General features: G+C 35.9%; 2 protein-coding genes across 2 annotated transcripts in view; one reads left to right on the top strand and one right to left on the bottom strand.

Moving 5' to 3' along the window:
* The window catches only part of LOC127640121 (protein MON2 homolog), a 286,480-nt gene that overhangs the window by 191,262 nt on the left and 76,786 nt on the right, over positions 1–18,432 (top strand). The window lies entirely within an intron of this gene.
* On the bottom strand, positions 133–5,506 carry LOC127640130 (protein fem-1 homolog B-like). Its single transcript, XM_052122538.1, has 2 exons — positions 4,416–5,506; positions 133–3,642 (listed from the first exon to the last, which is right to left on the bottom strand). Exons 1-2 carry the CDS (start codon positions 4,688–4,690, stop codon positions 2,007–2,009), a joined length of 1,911 nt encoding a protein of 636 aa, XP_051978498.1. The 5' UTR covers positions 4,691–5,506; the 3' UTR covers positions 133–2,006.

Below are 18,432 nucleotides of genomic sequence, written 5' to 3'. Positions count from 1 at the left end.
TTTTATTATAACTGATATAATGGAGATGCACACGGGAAACACAGCTTTTCCTACAATTCTATCAGAACTCCGGCAATGGCAAGTTACTCTGTTGGCATTTCAATATATTGGCAAAGATAAGACACATCACTATTGCACTGTTCGTTCAAGTAACGCAATCCTTTTTATCTAAATATACATAGAAGTCAATGGTAACTGTTACATTGGATTTTCATTGGCTCTATACACCCAAAACGTCATTATGGGTCTGCAACAACAGGCCAATAATTGAAACGGTGATGTACGTGATTGACAGTGATAAGAGATACACACTATTTGCAATCTGATGTAACATTTATGTCAGCTTTTCATACTCAGATATTTATTTTCAGGGGGGGGTTTATAAGTAATATCACCAACATAATAATTTGAGTGAAACTTTTAATTTCTTAATTTAAATTTAACTTATTAAAATAGTTATTTTGTAAATTGAAGAAATATATGTAGACCACCAATCAAATGTGAGCAAATTTGTGACATGGATTGTGTGAACTGAATGCGACATTTGGGACATAAGAAATACTAAGAAAATCCCAAATTCATATCCATTTCTCAAGTTAGCTTATCACATAAATTGCGTCAATAATACATAGTAATTTGTAATTAAACGTCAAATGTATGTAGAACGCTATTGAATGAACAAATATACATTTACCCACATTTAAACAAACATATCATCCTTCAATTGTCATCACAAAAGTAGATGCTAGGCAGAATGTTAACATGAGTCACAATTAACTTTAATTGTATGTGGAAAAAAGCTGCAATTAAAGTGAATGGTGACTGAGACTAACAGCGTGCTCAACAGAAGGCAGTCACATAGGTTTGCAAAACTCAAGTAAATGATGAATAAATACACTTCTTGATGAACTATCCCTTTAAGACAGATAAATTACCATTTCAGACCCATTTATTTTTCTTTTCACATCCTCCTCTCAGTTTTGAATCAAGTGTCAACCAAATTAATAAAAAAAAAATTTAATCGCATAGAATCTCGCATACGTGTTTGATATTTCTTTTTAATCTTGTTTGATTTGGAAATAAAAACTACTGTATGGCACATTGACCAATCAACAGTAAATAAAGACTAAAACATGGTGCAAATGCAGAGGTTTTAAAAAAAAAAAACCTTGACATTCAAATTCCAACACATCCATGCAAACATGCATTCAAGCACACACAGTTAAAAGCAGTAACACATGCTAGCTTACGCGCACACACACACACACAAGCACCATTCAATTTAAGGCCCCATAACTCAAATTGAGTTTGTTAATATGCAAGTCAAAATTACTCACTAATTGGCATTACAGTGTCTTCATGTTTAAAGGAAAAAAAAAAATGGAACTAATAATAATAACAACAATAATACTAAATGTCCAATGTCTAGTTACAGGCACATTTAGTATTAAAATAAAATTGCCTGGCACAGAAGAGTTTAGCTTCAGGACATCAACACTCGGCTATTGATTCCTTACAAAATATACATTTTAGACTTTGTTTTAAATAAACCTTTTATAAAATATGTTAAGAAAACAAAACAATATGAAAGAGTTGGCAAAAGAGCAGCTGTTCAACAGAGCCGTTCATATGTCATAACCCAAGTTCAATATACGCTTAAATCGATCCTGTCGCTTTCCAAAACCCAAACGACGAATCTAATATTACAAAAGAGTCTTTATTGTTGCCTGTATAAGTATCAATGTCCTCTTTGATTTGAAACTAAAAAAAACTAACTTGAAGCTCCATTCTAAAGTGTCAATATCCCAGGGATGATCAGTTCCTTTGGAATAAAACACGGAGGTCTCAAATGGATCAACAAATAAAATAGGATATGCATGTTCTACAATTACGAAAATTGTGCCGAGTTCATAAATAAGGAAGAAACATCTAACATCGGTTCAAGAGTCATCAGCACCATTTCACAAAACGTAAAAACCGGGTTTGATAAAAAATAAAATTAAGTGTCAGTGAAATTCGACAAACTCTTCTAGATTTTTAGGGATCTGGTTGCGATACAAGATCTGGTGTTGTTGAACGGCACGAGCAGCCAGACACTTCAGACTCATCTTCATTTGAGTCTTCAGAAGGATTTCTGAAACACCAGTTGTACTTTTATCAAGAGGAGTCTTCTTTTGCTTGTTGGTCATGTCCGTATGAGCGCCCGCTTCTACGAGGCTAATAATGATGGCATGGAGGGTGAGGAAGTCACTGATTGGACGGTTGTATTGCACTATGAGGTGTAACGGGCTGTTTCCATCGTGATCGACTGCGTTGACCTGTGCGCCACAGTCTATTAGCAGCTTCGTCACTTGTGCGTTGGGAAAACTGCACACGTCGTTGGTATGAAAGTCATCTACAGGTGTACTAGAGCTCGCCGCTAGATGCAAAAGTGAGGACCCCTCTCTGGAGCGCGGATCGAGTTGTATCAGGTCATAGATCTGTTTGTTTATGCGTGCTCTTTCCTCTTCATTGCACTGTGTTTTTGTGGAGATGCAAACCAGGTAGAGGAAGGTGAACACGTTGGATTCATAGTTGTCAGTGGCCACCGGCAACTCCACATCCGTGGCGGTTTGCACGCGCGCCTTGCTGCGGCGGATCTCCTGGACGCTGGCGCACAAAACCTGTTCCACATCCGATGCCTGGACTGGCTCCTTTAAGTGCACCATTTGCGAGAACACTTGGGCAAATCTCAAGAGGTCTTTATGCGTGTTGCGGTTTCCTTGTTGACGCAAATGCAAGGCGTGCAACCACAGCTTAATGCAGTGCTCGAACTCCATGTTGTCGGCATAGACGGCACCACGGTATATTATGGGATGCGACACGTCAATGTTATCAGCACCCAGAATTCTTTCACGAATCATGAGGCCTTCCATGTGTAATGCATCGCGATCGTGCCTAATAGCCTCCAACTCTCGCAATGTTCGGCATTCCGCCCGTCCTCCGTATGCCTCAACAGGTGCCGGCATCTCCTTGACAATGACACTCTCTGGATCGCGATATCGTTCTAGCATGGCCAGGAACAAGTAGTTGTAGGTCTTAAGAATGTCATAGTTCTCACGGTCGTTGGCAAAGGATGCGCCAAGCAGTTCTAGCGCCTCGATCCGGCTATCCACATCGCAATCTGTGTGCGAAAGCAGCAACTCTACAATGTCCGCTTTACAGCTCTCTGCTGCCACCTTTAGGGGCGTCATTCCATGGCCGTTAACCGCCATAGCTGCTTGGCATCGTACAAGCTCCTTCACAATGTCTAGATGCCCGGCCTCGGCAGCAAAGTGCAGCGCAGTAGCCCCACAGTGAGCTTTGATGTTTGGATCCGCTCCGCATTGAAGCAGGAAGTAAACAACGTCTGTGTGACCCTTGTAGGCCGCTATCATCAAACAAGTGTTGTCGTACTTATTGGCAATGCTGATGTCTGCGGCGTGCTCTACAAGGTACTGTACAATGTCCAGGCGGCCATCGAAGCACGCGGCCCTGAGAGGGGTGGAGTTAGTGAGTGTTGTGTGGTTCACATTGGCACTGTGCGAGACCAGCAAGCGAACCACCTCGAAATGCCCAGCGCCTGCTGCGCACCAAAGAGCCGTGGCTCCATCAATAATGTACCTGTAAGAGTGAAAGACACATCAATTACAGCGTAATTGTCATGACGAATGTATTATTAGGACTGGGATTGTAAAGCTCAAAAAAAGCCACAAAAAACAAAACATAAAAGTACCATAAAAATCATAAATAGTAGTCAACTCGTACTTTGGATTTGAAGAAAATCTACCCCTCCGTCTGAGGTCTTAAATCTCATTTGAGCTTTAGTATATTCAAACTTAGCATGACGTGATTAGTTTCTACATTGTTGAGTCTCTCATAAAATACTAATTTAAATCGGATCACTTATAATTTCTTTTAACCTTTGAGTTTTTTATTTTTTACTGTTTATTTTGTTTTTACAACATTTAATGGTCCTATTTGTGAATCCAGACGCGTTGCTGTAATGAGAAATTAAACAAGAAAACATTTTCCTACGCACCTGCTGATAATTTATCGTTTAAGTCAAACCTGCCGTGCCACATTTGAATATACTTTTTTTTTTTTAAAGATTTAAGAGCTCTGGTGGAGGGGAAGATTTTCAGTGAATAATGGCTTAAATTGGGGCTTTTACAACACAAAACTGTTGTATGACGTCAGAATATGTAGAACAGAATGCATGCATTGTACAGACTACTTTTATGATACTTAATGTTGCTTGTCATGTCATTTTCGGAGCTCAACTTCTTTTCTCCAAACAATGAAAGTGAATGGTGACTGAGGCTGTCTCTATTCAGCCAAGCATCGCCTTTAGTTGTTTTGTTTTTGGGCAAACTATCCAAGAGATAAAAACTCACCCGTCAAACCTGACAGTTCCCGTTTGTTCAGTGTCCACCTTGTAATGATCCAAAAGCAGCCGGACGACCTTGTCATGTCCATTCCGAGCAGCAATAATTAGCGGTGTGGATCTCTGTCCGGCCACTTGGGTCACAAACTCCAGCAGGTATCGGGTCTGGACCGTGGAGTGGTTCAGCAGAAGGGCAGCCAGGGTCAGGACTCGCCCCTCACTGGCTGCTTTGTGAACATACCGGGCCAGGGACTCCAACCGGCCCAGAGCCGGTACCTCCGCCATCTGTGCAAGATTCGCCCACTGATCTCAGAGCAAATCAACCCGCCTCCCATTAAAAAAACACCCACTTGAGCTCAGCACCTCATATAGGAAACTGCACTTTCAACAGTCAATATCATGAATCTCTAATATAAACCAGTGGATTATTGATATCATCAGAATGTCTAATGTGAACAGGATTCTTCTAATCTGATTTTCACCCAATTAACCTTAGTGCATCACATGAAACTAATAAAAACTTTAAGTCTATCTCACAGCCATTTCACTAAATCCCTATTATAACAAGACAATTATTCATTATAATAATGTAATCAGATTTATTTATAATGTGAATGAGGCTCTGATAATCTCACTTAAACACTGTGAGCAGCCATTGCAATGCAAACTATGATTTTATAATGACAACAGGACTTTTAATAATCTATTTCGTAATAATACCTTATTTTATGATAACATCTAGATTATTATTATGGTCTTTTAATGCCTGTTAAGGGACTGCATTCAAAAAATGATGTTTAATATTGTTATATCTGCTGTGATATTCAATTTGACTCGGTTTAATTAAAGTTTAAATGTGGATTCGACTGTTAATTCCCTATAAACGAGTTTAAGTCTGAATTTCAATTCAACTTAATAAGAATCGAGTTTACTCGCCCAGTTCCTTCACTTTTATGTCGTGTTTTGTTGTTATTTCAGATGTACGTCCATCCGCGTTTATATTCTATTATGGGATAAATGGAATAAAATCCACATTTCGCCGTTAGATCCGAATTAAATGTTAAATCTGCTCGAAGTATTTTTTTCTTTTCACCTCTGCCAGTGGCGACGACCGGAAATGACGTCCACAATAAAAGCACAGCGTCATATGGACTTCCTGCTTTATTTTCTTTAAAATAAAAGTCCCACGTTCTGATATTCAATGCGAATTTTATTGTGTTATATAAATTGTCTATTTCCTTCCGAAATGTGCAATGGCCAGTGTTTGGGTGTAATGCATTACTAAGTAATATATTGCAGTAATTTAATAACATTTTCAATAACAATTGTGTTAAATACTGTATAGACTATAGAACCCCTAACCCTATATAAAACAATAATGAATACAAAATCGTCTGATGTTAAAATATATGTTTTCTAATTTAACGCTGCCCCAAACGCTAAATTCTCAGGCCAGTTCATGAATAATTAATATAATTTTATATGATTTATTTAAAATATTTAATGTCCATCCATATATTTTTCATTTGGTCGAGGTTGATATGGGTTTCAGAAAGTAATTAGTTATAATTAATACTATAATTTTTCAGACAGAGTAATTATTACACTGAGGAAGATGTAATTAGTCGTTAGTAATTAACACAATTTTTAGAGTAACTTACCCAACACTGCATATAGTTACGGTTAAAGCATAGATAAAAAAATTTAAAAAAGTTAAAAACTTAAGGAGCATTCAAAATCTCAGAATGTTTTTCACATTATTAATTACTTTACTTTAGGTTACTTTCCAAAAACATCTCACAAACTTTGTTTTTCCGCTCTACAAATTCAAAAATATTGTGTATTTTCTCCTTGTTTATTGTTGCACATTTCCACTGTCACAGAAACGCAAACAGACGTACATATGAACATATGAACTGACATTATAACATGAATAAATGCACATGATTAAAAATACTTTGATTATATTGTTAGTGAATGAACTCATCAATAGGTGGAAGTCTGCTATAGACTTTAATGACAAATTGACAACAGAACCATTTTAATTTGTCCACTTTTCTGAGCTCAAAGGGGACTGCAGAACAGGAATGACGTATTTCATCAAAGCATACAGTTAATTCTAGATCCTTCTATATGATCTATCTCTACACAGACACATGTCGAGGGAGACGGACTCGTGCCTGAAGAGCGCTCAGGGTCACATGGACCTGCTGTCTCACCACACAGAACTGGCTGCTGGGCATTGGCAGGCCTGTTGTCATGGCAACTTAAGAATAAAGCATCACATAAATTCCATTAAATGCATAAACCTGCACACTCTCACGGCGAAATCGTCAGGATTCGTACGACTTCTAAATGTGGCTAATTCATATGAACTCGTTTGAATTCCTACGACTTTCATTACAGCCAATGACGTCGCTGGACATCGTTCCATCTAATATGCGACAATCACTTGCTTCTGTCACACACAACAGCTTCCTGTCCTGTTTACTCGCGCTACTGATTGGTTACATTTAGATAAGGGGTTTGGGTGAGGGCATAATATTAATAAGCATGTCCTTAACGCCCGCATTAGACATCTGGGCATTTGCATGTGATGAAATCGAACTTATTCATACTAACAAAATCAAACAACTTGTAAAATATGTTTGAATTTTCATGAGATTGTGTTGCATAAACATAGCAAAAAATTGACATTTGGAAACATCCTTTTACTGCTTTTGTTTTTTTGTCGTTTTATTTTTTACAGTAATTTAACTAGAATGTACATTTCCAAATATGTGAGTGGTGCTTGCAGTGGCAAAACGCATCAAATCACATGTTATAACCTAAAATGTTCCTCTCATGTGTTTTTCATGATTATAGCATGTGGATGTTATGTTTTATCACATAACTATGAGACGCTAGAATGTGTTAGCATTGTCTAGCACATTTTTTATCATATTTAAGCACTTTGCTAGGCAATAATAGCATGTGTTAGCATGATGCTAGCACGTTTTTAGCATGTTTTAGCACTTTGCTAGGCGATTCTTGAATGTGTTAGCATGATGCTAACACGTTTTTAGCATGTTTTAGCACTTAGCTAGGCGATGCTAGAATGTGTTAGCATGATGCTAGCAAGTTTTTAACATGTTTTAACACTTAGCTACGCGATCCCAACATGTTTTAGCATGATGCTGACACGTTTTTAGAATGTTTTAGAATTCCGCTAGGCGATGCTAGCATGTGTTAGCAATATGCTAGCACATTTTTAGCATGTTTTAACACTTCTCTAGGGGATGCTAGCATGTGTTAGCATGATGCTAGCACGTTTTTAGCATGATGCTAGCACGTTTTTAGCATGTTTTAACACTTCGCTAGGCAATGCTAGCATGTGTTAACATGATGCTAGCACGTTTTTAGCATGTTTTAAGACTTCGCTAGGCGATGCTAGCATGTGTTAGCATGATGCTAGCACGTTTTTAGCATGTTTAAGCACTTTGCTAATGTTAAAATTAATAAAGGTTTTCACAGAAGATTATAAAGTAAATTATACTTTTTATTAATTTCTTACTACATTTATTTGTACCTTTTTTTTACTGTATTTTGCAGCAAAATTACACGTATTGTCTTCTTAAACGTAGAATAATCTTCCACCATGAATGTTAATTTACAATTAGCACATTATTTATGATGAGTCACGCAGGGACTTCTAGACATTTTTATTTTTATTGGTTTTACTGTAAATTATAATGTGACTCATATTTATTTTTTCAAACTTCAAAATGTAACAATATTTTACTGTAAGTACACAAATTGTCTTGTTAGAATAATTAATACAGATTTTCACCATTAATTATACGGTAATTTATACTTTTTACTTAATTTACAATATTTTACAATAAAATTACAATGTATTGTATTGTTATATCTAGTATCATTTTCCACCGTGTCTGGTAAAGTATAATTTATCAATTATTTTGATGCATCTTTTAACTGTGTTTTTGTTTTTTGTTTTCAGTTTTTTACTGTAAATTATATTTTACTGTAAAGTGACATACTTTATTTACAAACGTCTAAATGTAAAAAAATATTCGACCATAAGTACAGTAATTTTTTATGTTATAATTAATAAAGGGTTTTCACCAAAAATTATAACGTAATTTATAATTTTTACTTAATATATACGTTGATTTGTTTGACTTCATTTACAATATTTTACTGTAAAATTGCATGTCTTTTTTTGGTAAATCTAGTATAATATTCCACCATTTATGGTAAAGGGAATTACAGTTAACCAATTATGTATGATGTGTCACACAGGGATGTCTGGGATAATTATTTTTAATATTTTTTTTGCTGTAAATTATCAGGTGAATCATACTTTGTATTAACAAACATATAAATTCAACAGTATTTTACTGTAAGTACATGAATTGTCTTGTTAAAAGAGCCATCAACCGGGAAAAAAACAATAGCGCTCATGTCAAAAAGGTTGCCGACCCCTGGTAGACATCATAAATTATTGGGTAATTCATACTTGTGATTTATTATTTAATTTACTGTATTTTACTGCAAAATGACATGTATTGTCCGCCATATTTGGTAACTTACAATAACCACTTTGTTGACTTTGAGCTTCTACAGTCGCATTTTTACATTATGTGAAATCATTTTCAAGTGTTGAATTTTAAAGACATCTTCTTTTGGAGATTGTTGATGTCTGTTTATGTTTTTCTAGATCTTTGGTCCTGGTGATCACCTCCACATGCTCTACTACAACACTACTCCATTCCTGTTGTTCAAGGTCAGTCTGGTCAAACAGATTATTATGGACTTCATCACCTGGTGAAGTTCTTGTAAACGCACTTATAGTTCTTCAGCTTCAATCAGCAAACGTGCATGTGGCTATAGTGGAATATCAAATGTTATGAATGATGGGTGCACCAGTTGTGTTGGGCCACACGGTGTTTTTATTGGTGGTCTAATTCTTCCACTAAATGTGCAAACGGTCCACTTCTCGGTAAAGAGACCTGCTAGGTGATGCTGATTTGCACTTTAGCGTCAAAGATGGCTCTTATTTTTGGCTTTGGAAAGGATGGGCACTTTGTCAGGGTCACATTTATCAATGAGAGGCATGTGTACAGATCACACATTTGATTTAAAGGGCACCGAGAATTCGGCAGCACTGTGATATTTATGGCCTGTTACTACGAGGGGCACAGCTGCATGTCACTGAAATGATGCACTACCATTGTTCAAAATGAGCAACGCTGACCTTTACATGGGCAGAAATATCTGGCAGACATTTCCTTGGTGCTCTGTCTTCTGAACAAACCGAGATGCCTGTTCTTAGATGAACTGACAGTTTGGGTACATTTACAAAAAACACAACATGTGTCATGAATAAACCAGAAATAATATCAGTCAAAGTTTTTAACAAAGATTTCTCATCAAGAAAGACAGACAGAATGAAAGACAGACAGAGAGACAGACAGACAGATAGACAGATAGACAGAATGAAAGACAGACAGACCGAAAGACAGACCAAAAGACAGATAGAGAGACAGACAGACAGATAGATAGACAGACAGAATGAAAGACAGACAGAGAGACAGACAGACCAAAAGACAGATAGAGAGACAGACAGACAGATAGATAGACAGACAAATAGATAGATAGACAGACAGACAGACAGATAGACAGATAGACAGAATGAAAGACAGACAGACCGAAAGACAGACCAAAAGACAGATAGAGAGACAGACAGACAGATAGATAGACAGACAGAATGAAAGACAGACAGAGAGACAGACAGACCAAAAGACAGATAGAGAGACAGACAGACAGATAGATAGACAGACAAATAGATAGATAGACAGACAGACAGACAGACAGACATAACGAAAGACAGACCATAAGACAAACAGACAGACAGATAGATAGACAGAGAGACAGACAGACCGAAAGACAGATAGAGAGACAGACAGACAGACAGATAGACAGACAGACAGACAGACAGACAGAGTGACAGACAGACCGAAAGACAGACAGAGAGACAGACAGACAGACAGAAAGACAGACAGACAGATAGACAGATAGACAAATAGATAGATAGATAGACAGACAGACAGACAGATAGAGAGAGAGATAGATGATAGAGAAACAGACAGCGAGACAGACAGACAGATAGAGAGATAGAAAGATAGAGTGGCAGACAGACAGATAGATAGATAAAATACAATTAAGAATTTGTAAAGCAAAAAGGATGTGTATAGATAAAAAAACAGACAATGTTACTTTTCTCAGCGCTTTTCAGAATGCGCTCATCACAGTTGTTTGATATAACAAGGTGGAGATTTAAAAAACTAGATGTATTTAATTATAGCGATAAATATTTTACACGTTTATTCCCATATTTTAAAATAATAATAAGTAAATTAAATATAATTAATATAAATTCAAACACGGAATAAAATCTTTGACCAGTAACGGACAAATATCTTTATTATGTTACTTTTCTCAACGCCTTTCAGAACGGACCAATCACAGTCGTTTGTGATACCTGGGTGAAGATAAAAAAAGTAATTAGAGCGATATAGCAACACATAGAGATTGCTTTGTACAACAGATACCTACCATTGGACTGATTTAAAAGATTATAACTTTTAATATAATGATGTACAAAATAAAACAACGAAATGTGCTGAGATTTGAATGTACTTCAATGGAGGATTCGACTGTTTGAGCCACAGAGCGCCATCTGCAGGAATGAACAGAAACAGCCAGTAACGTTTGTCATTAAACGAGTCTTCACCCGAGCACATGGTGAAATTGGCATTATCGGTTAGTTTTTAAAGTTGTATTGATCTTCGACTGATTTTTCCGTATTCAGAATCAAATGAACGGTAAGTGTATATTTTCTCTGTGATGTAGATCATGTGAAACTGAAGATACAGACTCTGGCTGATTAAATAAATATCTGTGTAATTAGTGACAGTTGGTATATTCGTTTAATTTGAACGTTTAAAGCCTTTAAATTAGCAAAATACTAGGTTGATTTAGTGAATTAGCAACTTTAAAACTGTAATTAATTACAGCCTATAAGTTCACTATATAAATAAACATACTTACAATTTACCATGCTATTTTGGTCAAAATAGCAGTTTTTGGTGTAAAGTAAGAGATTACTCTTAATTGTTTTGTAATTTAATTACAGTAACTTCTGATGTAATTGCATTAAATACTGTATAGACTCTAGAACAATTACATAAAACAATAGTGACTTTAAAATTGTCTAATATTAAAATGTATGTTTTTTAAATTAATGCTGCCCCTTTAAATTCTTTGGCCAGTTCATGAATAATTAATTGAGTTTTATATGATTTATCTGAAAGAAATTAAAAGAACAATTTCATGTCTATCCTTGTATTTTTCATGGGTTGAGTTTGATCAGGGTTTTAGAAGACGTTTGATACTTTCTACTAGACACAGTAAGTCATTTGTTTGTGACCAGCCAAATAAGCTGAAACTGACTTCACTGAAGCAGAAACAACATTTAAAAGGATATAAAATGTGAGGATAAATATCAAAGCATACCTGAGAATAAGGTGTTTGATTCATGCGTGCACCTGCTGTTAATCTTCATTGTCTCTTAACCAGGCTATCTCAGTTAATGCCAAAACGAATCCTTCTTTCAGGATTAAAGAGACAAACTGCATCTAATCCTTTCAGAAACCTTCTCTTTAAAATGGGGATGCAGCATTTCAAAGTTTCACCTACTCTGTTTAATATAATGTGTTTTTCTTTATTTCAGAAATCAACGCTCAGGATGTGAGTTTAGGCTGCTGTACGACCCTTCCAGAACTGGACAAACACTTACTGACCCATAAGATTGGTACAGTATCAGTATAGAATACCTAAATTCAATCTCCTCCAACCACCTGACTCCATTCTGGGATGAAACGCCCCAATTTGGAACGCCCAATCCCCAATGCGCTCTTAAGTCCTCGTGGTGGCATAGTGACTCGCCTCAATCCGGGTGACCGAGCACGAATCTCAGTTGCCTCCACGTCTGAGACCGTCAATCCTCGCATCTTATCACGTGGCTTGTTGAGCGCGTTACCGTGGAGACGTAGCAGGTGTGGAAGCTTCACGCTATTCTCCGCAGCATCCACGCACAACTCGCCACACGCCCCACTGAGAACCACATTATAGCGACCGTGAGGAGGTTACCCCATGTGACTCTACCCTCCCTGGCAACCGGGCCAATTTGGTTGCTAAGGAGACCTGGCTGACGTCTCTCAGCACACCCTGAATTCAAACTAGCGACTCCAGGTGTGATAGTCAGCGGCAATACTCACTTTTTATGATCCACTCAATTCTTGATAGATAAAATCAAACCCCACCCTACACTTTTTTCCCCCTGCGGAATATCAAGTTTACCCGGAAATATGCCGAAAGTTACGGAAATAAAAATGTGTTTTGTATAGGGTTTGAAAAGTAAGAGGGTGACGTCACCCGAAAAGCAAAGTTATTTCAGATGATTACATTTTGTAGATTAACGTGTATGAATCGTGCAAAAAAAAAAAAATGCAGGTACATTTTTATTTCTTGTTGAATTTAAAAACTGAAACAACCCTTGAGTAAGTACGCGTAAGCAGATGTGAGCGCTTGGCCAACGAATTTCCAGTGCGCGGTTTGAATGAACATGCTTAACATTCGTTCTTGCATTACCATGGCGGGATCAAACCAGAGTCCTCAAGGGGTGATATAATTTCCTTCAAACGTCTGTGCCATTATATGTGTTATTATTTAGTATTATTTAAGTTGTTATAAATAGATTTACTTTAACTTGCTTACACAGCAATATTCTCTTCAAACTTGACAGGGGTGTCTGGGAAGAGAAATCGGCCCGGGATTTTACATAGCAACTGTCCCAAAAGTGTTTTGTTGGTTGTGTTGTTCGCTGTCTTTTCTGCATATTGCTGCCCCCTTCCGCATATCGCGGCGCCGTTTTTGTGACCCGCTATGCATAACACAGCGGCTCATTTCAGCTTATCGCGGCCCATTTCGCGACTGGCCCACCGGCCCGCCCGGTTCTCCCACTTTTAATTAAAAGTAATTTAATTAATTTAATAAATAAATGTTGTCACATTTATAAATTGGAAATTTGTCGAACCCATCATTTTAATTACGCTAAGGCAAATGAATGTATACCATTGTTGTTTGTTTTGTCAAACATTGTGTTGTAAGAGTTTCCCGCTGTAAGCTTGTAGTCTCCGCAATAGACGACGACGTCTTAACGATGATATATTTTAAGTTTTCCAACCATGCAGGGTTCTTAACATCCAACACACAAACCGCAATGACGGAGACACTCAAAACCCAAAGGAACAAAAACACAAAATGCAATAAAAAGCAAATTAATTCACAGGTTTTACTCGTGTCGCGATGCGTGTTCAGAGATCACATGTATGTCTGGTTATGGCCAACAAATATGATATAAGTTAAGGTTCGGCAACGCAAATGGATTAAGTGAATTTCCATTTTACAAATGTATTTTGGCCTTTAATTAATATTCTGATTTCAATACAAGTCAAGCTCAATCTGCATTTGTGGCATAATGTCAATCACCACAAAAAATAGCTTTGACTCATCCCTCCTTTTCCTAAAAAAAAGACAAAAATATGGGACCCTGTGAGACACTTACAATGGAAGACAATGGGGACATTATTTAGAGGGTTTAAAGGCAGATTGTGACTTTTATAATTTTATAAAAGCACTCACGTCTGTTAAAACGTGTGTATTATTTGAGCTGTAAAGTTGTTTAAATAGTGTTGTTACGGTTGTTTTAGGGTTTATGGCATAACGTCATGGCAACGAAGTTGTACAATAGTCTATAACTACACAGATGTGGTTATTAAGTGATTTAATGACAGTAAAATCATATTAACACACATATTGTTTATGTCTTGTGTATTTTAATGTTTACAGATTAAACCCCATTGACTTCCATTGGAAGTGTCCCACTGGAACACACATTTGGGCTTTATTAAAGAATAGGAGAGACGGGTCAAAATACATTTTTGTGTTCATCAACTTTGACACAAATGCTGTCGATTGAGCTCAACTCAAGATATGGAGCGGATTGTCCCCCTAAACCTCCACACACCAGCTAAAATCAACAATGTGACCTTGTTAAAATAACTTAAAATCGATAGGAGTGAGTTGATGAAACTTAACAATAACATTCTCAAACATTAGTGCCCAGTACATCCAGATAAGGACAATGTACGCATGAAGATGTTTTATAGAGACGCTGTTGAAGAAAAGCAGACCGCTCAAAGACTTTGAATATGCCGTTTTATTGGGAGGGTATGATAACAGCTGGTACAGTTAGTAACGCAATCAAATTAAACGCCGCACAAATTAAATGTCAACGCTCTGAATGAAATATATCCCTGGAACTGTCAGACCTCATCAAAAGCAGCTATTTTCCTAAATCTCACACTGCTTTGAATGTGGCCAAAAATCTGCCTGTCCCAGATGAGAGCGGCGAGTTGGACTTCTCCACGTCTCTCAGCGTGATGCACCAGCAGAACCCGCGGGAGAACCCAAAAAAACAAGGATTCATCCTGGAGTCTGAGCTCATGGGACTTTGAGAACAACTCCGAGATGAAGAAGGTGAATCCGAATCTAGTCTTGCATAGTTGGCATCAAGTCTGGTCCACATTACAGCTTATTCTGACCGAGAACTGCCCACTTGGACAGGCAGAGACCATCTTAGATAATCAAGCAGAATATGACTGAAGACAAAATTATAGAATAGAACACAATTGAATAGAATGTAAAACAGAGTATGATAGAATAGAGTAGAAAATAATCCAAATAGAATAAAACTAAAGTAGAACAGAAAACAGAGTATGATTAAATGGATCAGAATAGTGTTGAATAGAATAGAATAGAATAGAACTGAAAATTAGAACAGGATAGAATACAACACAACAGAATACAGTATAAAAACAGCACAATCGAATGGAGCAGAATAGTGTAATAATAATAATAATAGAATAAAATAGAAAAGAATAAAACAGTAGGGATAAATAATAATAAGAAATTGAACTAAATAGAATAAAACAGGATAGAATAGAATACAAAACGGTCTAAAAAGGGAGCAGAATAGTGTAGAAAATAATAAAAATAGAATAAAACAAAGTAGAATACAAAACAGAATATATTAAAATGGAGCAGAATAGTGTTGAAAGGAATAAAAAGAGTAGAATAGAATAGAGCAGAAACAAAACTGAACAGAGGTGAATAGAATAGAGCAGAATAGAACTGAATATTAGAACAGGATAAAATACAACACAACAGAATACAGTATAAAAACAGCACAATAGAATGGAGCAGAATAGTGTAATAATAATAATAATAATAGAATAAAATAGAAAAGAATAAAACAGTAGGGATAAATAATAATAAAAAATTGAACTAAATAGAATAAAACAGGATAGAATAGGATACAAAACAAAACGGTCTAAAAAAAGGAGCAGAATAGTGTAGAAAATAATAAAATAATAGAATAGAACACAATTGAATATATTACAAAACTGAGTATGATAGAATAGAGTAGAATAGTGTAGAAAATAATTAAAATAGAATAAAACAAAGTAGAATAGAAAACAGAGTTTAATAAAATGGAGCAGAATAGTGTTGAAAGGAATGGAGCAGAAACAGAACTGAACAGAGGAGAATAGAATAGAGTAGAATAGTGTAAAGAAATATTAAAACAATAGAATAGAACACAATTGAATAGATTACAAAATAGAGTAAGAGTAGAAAATTATCAAAGTAGAATAGAACAGGATAGAATTGAATACAAAACAGAGTATAATAAAATGGAACCGAAATGTGCTGAAAAGAATAAAAAGAATGGAGTGGAATAGAACTGAACCGAGGAGAATAGAATAGAGTGGAATAGAACTGAATATTAGAACAGGATAGAATACAATATAAAAACAAAGTATAATAGAATGGAGTAAAAGAGTGTAAAAATAATAATAAAATAGAATAAAACAGTAGGAATAAATGCAAGAATTATTTAACAAAATAGAATAGAATATGATATAATAGAATACAAAGCAGAGTTTAATAAAACGGAGCAGAATAGTGTAGAAAATAATAAAACAATAGAATAGAATGGAATAGAGAAGAAGAACTGAACAGAGTAGAACTGGAAAGAATAGATCACGTTAGAATAGAGTAGAATAGAATGAGGAATAATGTAGAAAATAATAGAACAAATCAGAGTAAAATTGAATAAAATGGAGCAGAATAGAACTGAACATATCAGAACAGGATAGAATACAATATAAAAACAAATATAATAGAATAGAGCTGAATAGTGTAGTAAAAATGTATAGAATAGAACATGAATAGAATACAAAGCAGAGTATAATAAAATGGAGCAGAATATTGTCGAAAATAAAACAATAGTACAGAATAGAATGGAGCAGAAATAGAACTGAACAGAGTAGAACAGGTAAGAATAGATCACGATAGATATAGAGTAGAACAGAATGAGGAATAATGTAGAAAAGAATAGATCAGAACAGAGTTGAATAGAATAAAACGGAGCAGAATAGAACCAAACATATCAGAGTAGAATAGAATACAATATAAAAACAAATATAATAGAATGGAGCTGAAAATTTATAGAATAGAATAGAACAACACAGTAGAATAGAATGGAGCAGAAGAGGATAGAACACAAAATAATAAACAGAGTAGAATAATCTGAATAGAACCAAACAGATTAGAAAAACATAGAATTCAACACATCTGAATAGAATAAATAAGAGTTTAATAGAATGAAATAGATTAGTGAAGAAAGTAACAAAACTAGAATAAAACAGAGAAGAATAGAGCATAATAGAACCAAACAGCAGAACATGATAGAATAGAATAGAATAGAATAGAATAGAATAGAGAAAACAAATTCTTTCTTTTCTTTCATAACTGGCATTAAAAATTCTTCAGTTTCGTTCTCTGAAACCTGTAGATGTGTTCGTGACTGAATAGAAGTGATGTCCGTGACTAATAGTAAAGAAAACACTGAAGAAATAGCAGAAAATATGTATAGAATTTACGATTAGAATTTCTGCCTGTCCAAATGTTATAGTGAGTATTTCACAGACATAACTCAGAAAACTTAAACTAACTAACAAACTTTGTCGAATCTCTGAATGACGATGGACGAATCGACTACGAGGACTTTACAAACACGGTGACACTTCCAACCGGCCGATGCTGAACAAACCAGAACTTCCCGTTTGTGACGCATTCGTCATCATGAATCCGTGGAATGCCGTTCTGACTGTAGAATTTACAGCCTCTAAATCTTCCTAAAACAGCAAGAAATGAAATAACTACACAAACACGACCATATTTTACTGATAAGCCACCTGCCGAAACACTTCAATCATTAACTAACCGTGAGATTGTTTTGAAAGTAACCAGATACGTCTTTGTCAACATTGGTTATATATTCCGTGATTTACAACGTTCCAGATACTTCTAAGTCTCGTTCATTTATACAGAAAGTACTACATTTATTTAATAATAGGGGTGTTGTATTAGAAGTCGTCATCACAGTGCCCTCTTGTGTTTATCAGGAGTATAGTTACTGAATATACATTGATGAAGTCTTGAATGGGTGCAAATATGAACTGCATGTGTTAAACACGTCCAAAGATTTATTATGACCTATAAAGACAAGAACTGAAAGCAAACTCAATAAAGTACTGTTGTTCTTGCGGACCAAACCATCTTTGGAGCATAAAGCTTGTTAATTCCACTGCTGTCGTGTTACTGTTTGCATAGATATATATAACATTAGATTTAGTCCCGAACACCCCAGAGCTGTTGTTTCATGTTAATTAGATTAACAGTAAAAGTTCAAGCCCTTTGTAAGCGTGTTTATGAGCAAAACAAACATGGCTGTGATAAGACTGCACTTTTATTATGCCCTGCAAATGGACAACATA

The sequence above is a fragment of the Xyrauchen texanus genome, chromosome 49 (assembly GCF_025860055.1).
Source record: "Xyrauchen texanus isolate HMW12.3.18 chromosome 49, RBS_HiC_50CHRs, whole genome shotgun sequence".
Classification (NCBI taxonomy): domain Eukaryota; kingdom Metazoa; phylum Chordata; class Actinopteri; order Cypriniformes; family Catostomidae; genus Xyrauchen; species Xyrauchen texanus.
This window is presented reverse-complemented; position numbering and strand designations above follow the sequence as displayed.

Coding starts and splice junctions, on each gene's coding strand:
- LOC127640130 (XM_052122538.1), bottom strand. CDS start 4,690: ATGGCGGAGGTACCGGCTCTGGGCCGGTTGGAGTCCCTGGCCCGGTAT. Junction 3,643..4,415: donor GGAACTGTCAGGTTTGACGG/GTGAGTTTTTAT, acceptor TCACTCTTACAG/GTACATTATTGATGGAGCCA.